Source organism: Thamnophis elegans, chromosome 2, assembly GCF_009769535.1.
Source record: "Thamnophis elegans isolate rThaEle1 chromosome 2, rThaEle1.pri, whole genome shotgun sequence".
NCBI classification, from domain to species: domain Eukaryota; kingdom Metazoa; phylum Chordata; class Lepidosauria; order Squamata; family Colubridae; genus Thamnophis; species Thamnophis elegans.
The window spans coordinates 54379042-54391115 of NC_045542.1; the positions used below are offsets into that span (position 1 = coordinate 54379042).

Here is a 12074-nt window from a genome sequence, read left to right on the forward strand (position 1 = left end):
TGTGCTCAGCACTAATCTAGAACTGAAGATTTTGCCTGCCTTCTCATGCTCTTTCCCTTGTGTCTAGGCTTTCCAGCAAGCATGTGAGGAAGAATTCCGAAGTTGTGTCCAGTGTCAGGTTTGGGGCACTGGAGAGAAGAAGGCACAGAAATGTTCAAACTGCAATTTCAAGATTGAGCTGGTGGATGAATTAAATCAAGGTAGTGTAATTCTTCAACTGCCCAGTTTAATATTCAAATGCAAACCAAACTGTTGTGGCCCGCCAGCAGCCTGTGGAGCTGGCAGCAGATTTAGGCAGTGAGGAGGTTGGGGAGGAACATGGGCCAGTCTTGGAGTCTGGGGAAGGCTCTGATGAGGGCTCTGTGTCGGAGAGGGGGGCAGAGTCGTATGCCAGTTATTAGCTGCCTTCAGAGTCAGACATCAGTGAGGCAGAAGAACAGCTGGAGCCTGTTCCCAGTGTGCGCATGCACAGAGTTGCCAGACAAAGGGAACAGCTAAAGAACAGGGGTCAACTTTGGAGTAAGGTCACAGGTGGACGATGAATGGCCCCTCCCAGAGGAAATAAAAGAGGAACTAAAGGGGAGTGGAGTTTGCAGGAGACAATTAGTTTGCTTAATTGGTTTGTGACTCTCCGAGACTCCTTGCCAGGTTTTGCAGATATCGGTCTGGCAGCTCTCCAAGCCAGTTAAGGTCTGTGACTATAAATCCTTCCTTGAAAGACTTTGCTGGATGTGAATGAGCAGAATCCACAATAAATTAATAAAAGGGATTTTTGTCAAGATGAGGAGTTTGCTTCATGCGCTGTAAAATGCGATTGATGGAGGGAAAGGGAGAAAAATATAAGCCAGACCTGGACGTTTTATGATCCCCAGGCCTCAAATGGGAAAAAAAGAATTTCTCCCTTTTCTCCATTGGCAACAGTAGAATTTTGATCCCGGCAATTTCCAACATAAATTGTCAATATTACATCTGATGGATTTTTTTTTTTACCCTGCAGGTAAAAAGTGTACCTTCCAAGATGAGGAGGATGATTGCGTTTACCACTACGCTAGGAAAGAAGACACCAATCTATCACAGAACAACACTGTTCTTGTGCAAAAGAAGAAAGGTAAATAACTTTCTATGAAGAGAGTGGGATCTCAAGAAGTAGCAGATGGGATAAATTAGAAGGTCTGTTATTTAGATTTCACTAAGCACTCTCAACTAGTTTTGCATTTGTTTTTGTAACTCTGTTGGTCACTGTTTTCTTGTTCACACTCATGGAGCTGCATCATGGTAGATCAGGCTGTACTAGTAGTCTTCTGAATTATTTGCAATTGATTGGCAAAGATGCCTAACTACATTTTTTTTAGCAAGAGCAACAATAAATGACTTTTTAAAAATTGGGTTGCTGAAACAAGGAAAGCTTGAACTGACCACAAGTGGACTTTATATGACAAAGGCTGATCTTGGAAACAAACCACTTGATTTAAAGGGTATTTGGAGATATGCTTTCTTTCATCCCAAATTCGTTTCTGCAGTCAAGAGTGGCTCCTGGATGTCAGTGAAGATCCTCAATCATCCATGTAGAGTTATCTGACAGCTGAGTGATGGCAATTGGACTTATTTTCTTGTTAGTTTGAGAGATTTCACTGCCCATACAAGCAGCTTCTCCAGTCTGAGCAAAGTTGGTTAGGGTGAGAAGGCAGAGAGTCATTGGAATGTACCAACTAGGTTAAAGTGCAAGTGATTCCTGTAGTCTGCCACTTTTCTTACTGTCTTTTCGATTCCTTCACCAACCTTGGATGGGCAGAGAAACATCTCAAAACAGCAAGAAAATAAGTGCAGTTGCCCTGACTCAACTTCCAGTGGCTCCTGAAGTTTTAAAGTAAATAGTCCACTCAATTAATCTAAACTCTGCTGCTCTAAATTAATCCCTCTAGAAGTTTTAGACGCCAATACTCATTGTCTGTACACAGCATCACTATGCACTCTCTTGATGGTGAGGTTGTAGTCCAGCTCTTTTGGAGTTGAAAACTGGGCTCTAGAAGTCTGATCTTTGTGAACTGGCAGGAATTCTCAAAGTTTTCAGTTGGCTACCTCTATCTGGAGATGCCGGTGCAGAATTTTTTACATGAAATTCATGTGTTCTGCCATTGAGTTACAGCATTTGCTGCAATACTTTCCTCTTCTCTTTCCTAACCAGGAAAATAAAAGATAACATTGCTTCCTTTGATTTTTATTATTATTTGTTGTCATTATATGTAGAGTGTCCACCAGGAAGTTTTCTTTGGCTTATCCCCCTCCTCATTTTTCTGATACTACTCCTGGGATTGCTGCTGCTTCTATGCTGGAAATACTGTGCTTGTTGCAAGGTAAAATCCCTACCTGCAGTAACAAAGGAAAACTGGGCAGGGTAGGGAGGGAGGCTTTGGTGGCATGTTTTGAATCTAACCTGTGACTGAGTCATTTTTTTAACGTAAAAATTCGAGGTCAATGTAATACATTTTCTGTCTTGTTCATATAAGCTTCTAGTTGAAGCTGTTTTTATATTGACTAAACGATAACAAGTATTTTTGTTCTAGATCTAACTTTCTTCAACTTCAGGAGAATCATTATTTTAAAAGATTACTTTTCTCCAATATATCTGAGATATTTTGTTTTATCCTAAAATGAACTGTGTACAGGAATTCGGAATGGAATATATTGGAAGACATTGGGGTTTGGAGTTGGAGTAGACACTTGTCCAGTGGTAAAGATCAAGAAACAATGGCATTGCAACATTAATGCCAAGGAGCAAATGAAACGGAATGGAGAAAGAGAGCCAGTGATCCTTTACCACTAGTCATATCAAAAAGCGCCTAAGAAATAAGCATGTAGAAAAGGCATTACTTGTAGGATGCATTGCTATAATCAGTTACATCATTGATCCAAAGGGGTCAAGGTCATATTAAGCTTATGTATTAGTTCAGTCCCTATACCATGTAAACCAGGTTGATATGCTTCTTTCGTTGCCTTTCATGGATGCCCTTAAGTGGTGTTTGCTCTGGCATCCTCATTAACAATGTATTTTGTATCATCCACTTAAACAAGGGCAACAGGCAGAGAGGTCTATTCTCCTGCCAGTAAGCTTAGTTTTGCATTTTTGTATTAAAATCAATTCAACACTTTTTCTTTTCTTTTTTGACATCTAGCATTGTTTGGCGTTGCTACCCTGTTGTGCGCGAGGTACATCTTTTGAATTTATATGTGGTTTCTGGTACAGGTGATAATAGCATTAGAATGGTGTGCTTAGATCCAGACCCAAAGAAAGCAATAAAGGCAGTCCCTGACTTACAACCATTCACTTAGCAACCATTCAAAATTACAACAGCACTGAACAGAGTGACTTACAGCCAGTATTCACACTTACAACCCTTGTAGCACCCCATGATCATGTCATCAAAATTTAGGCACCTGTCAATCGGCATCTACCATATTTATATGAAGTCAGGGTTTGCAATCTTCCCAGCCCACTTCTGACAAACAAAGTCAATGGGGGATAGTGGATTCACTTAATGATCATATGATTCACTGAACAACTGCAGTGATTCACTTAATAACCATGGCCAAAAGGGTCGTAAGATTGGGCTCATCTCAGTTAACAACCACCTTGCTTAGCAATGGAAATTCTGGTCCTAACTGTGATTGTAAGTTGAGAACTACCTATATTACATTCAAAGAAGGCTAGTATGTTGTTGTTGGGGGGTGGGGACCTAGCAGTCGAAGCTTAATACAAATTGCCTGTCACTTAAATCAGCTCAGTAATTATCTGTCTAAATTCTATCAATTGGTATCCGGTTAGGCTGGTTAACAGTAACAGAGTTGGAAGGGACCTTGGAGGTCATTTAGTCCAACCCCCTGCTCAGGCAGGAGACCTGTACTAGGGATTCGAACCACCAAACTGCCAACCTTTCTGATTGACAAGTTCAGCATCTTAGCCACTGAGCCACCTAGCCAGGAAGAAGATAGGACTTTTCAAACACTGTTCTTTTCATTTTGGGGAGAACCTTGATCAAAACCTATGCATTTAACTCTCTGAGCAGCAGAGAGAAAATAATTCCTTACAGAGTATTTAGAGAATGTAAGGAAACATAAAACTTCATGTCTTTGAATTGAAATGCATTTTAGAATAGTATAATGATTCTGGAATATACACTATGAACCCATGCTGAAATACAGTATATGAGGTATCTTTAGATGTATGTCATAACAATCATGAGGGACAGAATTAGGAATTGAAATCATGCCAATCTAAAAATTAACAATAATACAACTTATTGCCAACAATCTAATCACCAGTTACTAAGTAGAAATAGGGAAAAGGGAATGGGAAACTCATGCTACAATGTAAGTAAGGTGCTTCTCCTTTGACAAAAGTATTTTATTTATTCTATTTAACACATAAAAAAGTTCTAAAGTTAGATCCACGGTGCTGAAGTACAAATGCCAACTTCCTTTCCCTCTCTGAAGGTCGCATGGTTGGTTTCAAGGAGGACCACTACCTGCTCAGGCAGAGTCTCATGGCATCAGACCACCTGGACACTCCAATGGTGCGCAGTGGTAATTTGAAAGGGAGAGACACAATCCACTGGAAGATCAAAAACAATGTGCATAAGCAAGACTACTCATCCTTTGCCCTCAATCCCAAGGATATCAGTAAGTGCTTGTTTTACAAGGTGGAAAAGAAGGGCCAGATGGAGCATAGCTTATTTCTGAGGTTAATGGTGACCATAGTGAAGGGGTGTCAAACTCAAGGCCCACGGGCTGGATCCAGCCCACGGAGTGCTTAGAACTGGCCCACGGGGCCATTCTGGAAACAGCGAAGAACTGGCCCACGGTTCCTCCACCAGTGAAAACGGGCTCCCAATCTCCATTTTCAGCTGGGACGGTCTCCTGCAACCCTCTGACAGCGAAAACAGAGCTCAAAGATTTTCAAAGATAATGGCAGCTTGTAAGCTACCTTTTTCAGTAGAACTGCCTGAATAGAAAAGGATTTAACATAAGGCTGATTCCAAAAAGACCTCAAACTTTTTTTTGAGATTCCGTTAAATTTTCAGAGAACTCTCATGACCATTAGTACAATTGCCTTTTTAAAGATGTAACTGCACCACAAGCCTATATGTTTTGTGTAAGTTTAATTTTTGGGATGTCTCTGGAATTTCTGATCTGAAGACACTGATAGAAGGTGTATCTGTATCTGAAATTCCTGTCATTCCTCTTACCTACAGTTATACTCGGAAGCAGAGAAGGAATCACTGTGTAACTGATGTAAGGATGTAGGTTCTAATTTTTGAAGTCCAGCAAAATTCTATGTCAAAATTATAGGTGACTCGGAATTCTAATCACTGTTTACATGGTATGTGTAAAATAAGCTCTGTAGTTGAACCATATTGTTATTTCCCATTACATCTCTGTATTAATTGGTTGTGCTCCTTGTTTGACTGGCAGCTGCAAATTCTGATGAATTTATTTTCTTATTTCCAGTTCCATATGGGCTCTCTCTCAGATTGGCACGGCTCTACACCCAAAACCTTGGAAAACTGGATAGCCGTGAACATGAGCAACTGCAGAAAGACGTGGAGGAAAATGTAAGAAGTAGGGATATTTGTTCTATTTTTAATTCTCCCTTGTTACAGGAAGCGTGTGTGTATATCTGTGTGAGTTGCTCCTCCTTTTTATCCTCACCATAGTTCTGGCAGGTGAATAGATAGATTTTGATAGACCTTAGTCCATATAGAACATGACAACTAGTCAGGTCAAATATGAACCCAAAAATCCTCCCCAAACCAGAGCTGGTATTCAGCAGGTTCTGACCAGATCTGGAGACCCAGTGGCGGAAATTTTGAGTAGTTTGGAGAACTGTTAAATACCACCTCTGACTGGCCCATCTATTCTCTGCCTCCCGAGTCCCAGCTGATCAGGACGGAATGGGGATTTTTCAGTAACCTTCCCCTGGAGTGGGGAGGGAATGGAGATTTTACAGAATCTTTCCCCTGCCATGCCCACCAAGCCACGGCACATCCACACCACGCCCACAAAGCCACACCCACAGAACCGGTAGTAAAAAGTTTGAATCCCACAACTGCCCCAACACTCTGTAATTCTGATTTGTTGCTAGGGAGGCACAGATATTGAACCCAGTACAAGATTTCTTTCTCTGGATTTGAGTGTTAATACAACTTCTGTTGTGGATGTGATGTCTGGATATAAATCAAATGAATAGCAGAAGATGAAGGGCTTAAAGCTTTTAATATTAATATTTGACTGAGCACCTGAGCAGCTGGGGCAGTCCTTATGTACCAGCTTGATGTACAGTATATTGGGTCCAGTGGTGGGTTGCAGGTCGTACACCCTGGTACAGGCGTACCGGTGCCTGCCGGGAGCACCATGTACTGTATGGTGCTCTGGGGGCACAGCCACCCGCCCAAACTCCTTATCTGTATTTAAACTCTTCGGCGCTTCCGTGCATGCGCACTGAGCGTACGGCACCTACACAATGCTCCGCTGAGCAGCTGGAGCATTGCGGAGGTAAGGATGAATGTATGCATATGTGCGCATGTGCACACGTGCTGCGCATGTGCACATGTGCTGCGCACGTGCATGTCGGGGATGCCGGGCCCCATTGCACTGTACTGGTTGCAACGGGATCCGGAACCCACCACTGATTGAGTCAGTTATGGATCATGGTGTCTCACATGGTCAGGACGCTGGGTTGGAAGTTAGCAAGCTGGTGTTCAAGACCCGAGTGCTGCTGTGTGGTGGGGTGAGCTCCCGTCATTTACTCAAGCTCTTTGATGGGGACATCAAAGGAGCCCTCACTGACATTCCCAGGCAACAGTGCTGTCACTGGCTAAACCTAATCCTTACATGGTGCCTCTCACATGAATGGGATGGGGGAGGGATTAGGGATTGGGCTAGTTCTCTTGAGGAGCTGGACTAATGACCTTCTCTTGTTCTTCCTAGCTGAATGAAGTGTACAGAATAATCCCAGGTTTCCAAAAGTTCCAGCAGACAAAATTCAGGTGAGAGCATAACTGGCGTGGGAAAAAAGAATGAAACATCAATCAATATATTTTTTTAAACAGGAAAGTAGATGATGATAGGTGAGAAACAAGGAACTGGTGTAATGAGAGAATATCTTTTTGGCTAAGAAGACTGTCTAATTTCCTTGAATGTGAAGGTACTAGAATTTGAACGCCCCTCTGATCAGCTTTTCGATGTTACAACAATAACTGTATAAAGCAGCGATGGCGAACCTTTTTTGGCTCACGTGCCATAAGGGGGGGAGTGCAGGGGGGTCATGTGTGGATGTGCCACATCCATAATGCAACACGTGACCCCCCCAGTGTGCATGTGGCATGGGAGGCGCTCCCCCCATTTTTTGCATGCTTTTTTCGCCCTCCCCAGGCTCCAGAGGCTTTATAGGAGCCTGGCGAGGACGAAAAAAGCCTCCCCCCCCCGTAGGCTTCAGGGACCTTCAGGAGGCTCTGAAGGGCAAAAAGTGACCCTATGAGTTTGCTCGTAGGGTCGTTTTTAGTCCTCCGGAGGCTTCAGGGAAGCCTCCTGAAGGTCCCTGAAGCCTCCGTAGGGCTTAAACCGACTCTATGAGCAAACCAGAAGTCCGTTACCAAAGTTCCGGTTTGCCCATAGGTAAGGTGACCAGATTTTCAGATTGGTAAAGAGGGACACCATTGACCGGGGGGGGGAGGCTTGATTAAAAATTTTATATTTTGTCAAACATGACCCCAGGACACTGAAACCATCATAAATACGAATCTGTTGCCAAATCAAATTTTTGATCACGTGACCATGAGGATGCTGCAACGGCTGCTAAGTGTGAAAATGGTTGCTAAGTGTGAAAATAGTCATCAGGCACTTTTTTTCAATGCCACTGTAACTTTGGTCACTAAATGAATTGTCTGAAAGTTAAGGCTAGCTTGCATTATAATGCCTTATGCTGGCTTACATTTTCAAGAGAGAGAAGCTAAACTCCTTGTTAGAATTGAAATAGAAATGAGTAGAGTAGAGTAGAGTAGAATTTATTAGCCAATTGTAATTGGACACACAAGGAATTTGTGTTTGGTGAATATGCTCTCAGTGTACATAAAGAAAAATAAAATAGTAGGATAGTGGGATCCTTGCTGCACCAATCTCAGAAATCAGCGATCCCACGATCTGCCCCACACCTCCTCTTTCCTTAAGAGGAGGTGGGGTGGGGGATCCTGGCTCACCAAGCTCAGAAACCAGCGATCCCACGATCTGCCCCACACCTCCTCTTTCCTTAAGGAGATCGGTGCCCAAGAGAAGCGGGCAAAAAAAAAAAAAAGAAAAACCTTCCGATGGCTGAGCCTCTTGGCCCGGGACCGAGCCTCCTCCTCGCCACGCTGCCTGCAGAAGAACAGTGTGCATCAGCGTGCGCACGCACAGGAGGGGAGGAAGCCGAGCGGAGAGAGGGAAACCACTGCCCTCTAAAGGCCACATCGGGAATGGCACTTCAGAGAAATAAAAACTTTTTTTTTAACGGCGTCCTTTTTAAAATTGTTTTCTTTCTTTTGGAAAATCGGGACTTTTTGAACACGCTGCAGGACACGGGACAAAATATTAAAAATCGTGACTGTCCCGCCGTAAGCGGGACATCTGGTCACCTTACCCATAGGGCCATTTGTTTTCGTTCCGGAGGCTTCAGGGAAGCTCCTGAAGCCTCCAGAGGGCCTCCAGGGGGGCGAGGGAGACTCTTTTCGCCCTTCCCAGGCTCCTATAAAGCCTCTGGAGCCTGGGGAGAGTGAAAAACGCCTTTAAAAATGGCTGAACTCAGCTGGCCAGCACATGCATGCACGCTGGCCAGTTGACAGGACAACGCTTCACGTACCCTGACAAATGGCTCCACATGCCACCTATGCCATGCATGCCATAGGTTCACCATCCTGGGTATAAAGTGTACAGGGTACTGATTTGGTCTGTCAGTCATTAAAGTTCTTGATATTCTTTTTGATTAAATCCATGAAATTTATGGATTTTATCTGTTTTCTCCCCAGGATTCAGCCAAATGCTGGAAAAAGGTAAACAAACCATTCATTTCTACTCTAACTCCCAGGTGTGGGCTTAGAAATAAATTTCCACTGCTGTGCTTTACTGCAATAATATTTGCCTACCTGACAGAAAATAGGATGTTGTTATTTAACTTTATCACTGCTGGTCTTTTTCTCTGCATTGCATTATTTACTTTCCAGATAATCAATAGCAATAGCACTTAGACTTATACACTGCTTCATAGTGCTTTACAGCCCTCTCTAAGCAGTTTTACAGAGTATTGCCCCCAACAATCTGGGTCCTCATTTTACCCCCTCGGAAAGATGGAAGGATGAGTCAACCTTGAGCCTGGTGAGATTTGGCATGCCAAATTGCAGGCAGCCAGCAGGCAGAGAAGTAGCCTGCAGTACTGCACTCTAACCACTGTCCCATTGTGGCTCTTTAGAAGTATTCTAGATCAGTATTGTCTGTGGATTAGCAGTTATGAATTTATGTGGGCATTTGTGGGCAATGAATGCATCTTGCTACAGCACAAGCTGAGGTGGCTGATCAGTTTGGGCATGATTTTTTCCTCCTTTATATAACACCAGGGCTTCATTTGTCATGTTTTCTCATATGTGGCCATACGTGCCAGTATGCCTCTGATTGGGGGGTGGGGTGGGGGCAGAACAAAAGCATGGGCAGGGGAGGCATCCTGATGTTTCTCTTCTTTCCAGGCAAGACCACACAATTGTGGACACGGTGCTCCCAGCTCCCCGCTCAGCCAGGAACGAAATTATCAAAGTAACAGAGAAGCACGTCTCGCAAGGAGCTTTCCATGAATTAAAAGTGTCACCTGGTTACTACACTGTGATTGCAGACCAAGGTAGGGGCCTCCTCCTCTTCCTCCTCCTTCTCCTCCTCCTTTTTTGCTTTAGCGTCTAAGCTGCTCCATTTCAGACCGATTGTGGGGTGGGTGGAGCCTTCTGTGATGGAATGCTTCTCCATACACAGTTTTCTCTCTGTAAGGCAGGGGTGTCAAACTTGATTTCATTGAGGGTTGTGTTTGATCTTGGAGTGGGGGGGTCAGAGGGCATGGCCAGATTGACATCACTTGTGTCAGTTCCTGAGGTGGCTCAAGCGCTCTACCAGCGAAAATGGGCTCCTGAGCTCCTGATAACTGATGAGGGCGCAGACCTGGCATGTATTACTGAAACATGGCTGGGCACGGAGGGAGGAGTCCCCCTCGTTGAGATGTGCCTAGCCGGATTTCAGGTGCTACATCAGCCGAGAGCCCAGGGAAGGGGTGGCGGTGTGGCTATTGTAGTCCGGGAGTCTTTAGTACCTCGTAGGATCCCTGCTCCGGAGCTTGTCGGGTGTGAGTCCCTGCTGGTGAAGCTGGACCTCAAGGGTCAAGTGGGTCTGCTGCTTACGTACCTGCCTCCCAACTGCGTTGCAGCAGCCCTCCCGTCGCTCCTCGAGTCAGTAGCCGAGCTAGCAGTTGAGTTCCCTAGACTTATAGTTCTGGGGGACTTCAACTTGCCTTCGCTCGGTGAACACTCTGATGGAGCGCAGGAGTTCATGGCTTCCATGACAGCCATGGGCTTGACTCAAGTAATCCGAGGCCCAACTCACTCAGCGGGTCACATGCTCGACCTCGTATTCCTCTCGGAGCAGTGGAGTTACGATCTTGGTCTGAGGGGTAATGAGATCATACCCCTGTCGTGGTCAGACCACTACCTACTGAGGCTAGACTTCCGGAGGCCAAACCCCCACCGTAGGGAGGAGGAACCGACCAGCTGGTTCCGCCCCAAGCGACTGATGGATCCCGTTAGGTTCCAGACGGAGCTTGGGGTTATTCCTGATACCCTCGCCCACAGTTCGGCGGAGACCCTCGTCGCTGCCTGGCACTCGGCAGCTTCGGAGTCTCTAGACCGGATTGCGCCGCTACGGCCCCTCCGGGTCAGCGGCTCCCGGAGGCCTCCTTGGTTCACTGAGGAGCTCCGGGAGGTAAAGCGCTGGAGGAGACGCCTAGAGCACTCGTGGAGGTCCGATAGGTCCGAGTCGAAACGGGCACTTTTAACAGCATGCACCAAGGAGTATATTCAGACTTTAAGAACAGCAAAAAGAACATATATTGCCTCCTTGGTAGCGTCCGCCGAGTCCCGCCCAGCCGCCCTGTTTAGGATAACCCGCTCCCTCCTAAATAGGAGGGAGACTGGGGACTCCCTACAGGGTAAGGCTGAGGAGTATGTCCAGTTCTTGGCGGACAAAGTTGCCCGGTTTCGAGCGGACCTGGACTCCACCCCAGTAGATCCAGCCGAGACACAAGGAGAAGACTTGGCAAACCATCTCTGGGTTGAGTTTCAGGAAGTTGCCTCTGGGGATGTGGACAAGGCTATGCGAGCTGTGAGTGCCTCCACCTGCATACTGGACCCGTGTCCCTCCTGGCTCGTTGCCAACAGCAGTGAGGTGACACGAGGCTAGATCCAGGCGGTTGTTACCGCCTCTCTTCGGGAGGGGTACTTCCCCACCGCGCTCAAGACAGCGGTGGTAAGACCCCTCCTGAAGAAACCGTCCTTGGATCCAGCTGTTCTTAATAACTATCGTCCAGTCTCCAACCTCCCCTTTGTAGGGAAAGTTGTTGAGAAGGTGGTGGCTCTCCAGCTTCAGCGTACCTTGGAGGAAGCTAACTATCTTGACCCCTTCCAGTCTGGCTTCAGACCCGGTTACAGCACAGAAACCGCTTTGGTCGCATTGACCGATGATCTCTGGAGAGCTAGGGATGGAGGCCATGCTTCCATCCTAGTTCTCCTGGACCTCTCAGTGGCTTTCGATACCATCGACCATGGTATCCTTCTGCGACGACTGCGGGAGATAGGGGTGGGCGGCACTGTTTTGCAGTGGTTCTCCTCCTATCTCTCGGACAGGTCGTAGTCGGTGTTGGTGGGGGGGCAGAGATCGTCCCTGAGGCCCCTAACTTATGGGGTGCCGCAGGGGTCGGTCCTATCCCCCCTACTATTTAACATTTACATGAAACCGCT

At 45.8% G+C, this 12074-nt stretch overlaps 1 protein-coding gene across 5 annotated transcripts in view; it reads left to right on the top strand.

The window, feature by feature from the left end:
• The window catches only part of ITGB4 (integrin subunit beta 4), a 91206-nt gene that overhangs the window by 48350 nt on the left and 30782 nt on the right, over nt 1-12074 (top strand). For all 5 annotated transcript variants that reach the window (XM_032211281.1, XM_032211284.1, XM_032211280.1 and 2 more), the window contains 9 exons: nt 68-200; nt 998-1108; nt 2248-2354; nt 3174-3207; nt 4492-4677; nt 5506-5609; nt 6985-7043; nt 9057-9080; nt 9768-9916. In XM_032211281.1, the coding sequence (XP_032067172.1) occupies nt 68-200; nt 998-1108; nt 2248-2354; nt 3174-3207; nt 4492-4677; nt 5506-5609; nt 6985-7043; nt 9057-9080; nt 9768-9916 (907 nt within the window). The remainder of the gene's footprint in view (nt 1-67; nt 201-997; nt 1109-2247; nt 2355-3173; nt 3208-4491; nt 4678-5505; nt 5610-6984; nt 7044-9056; nt 9081-9767; nt 9917-12074) is intronic.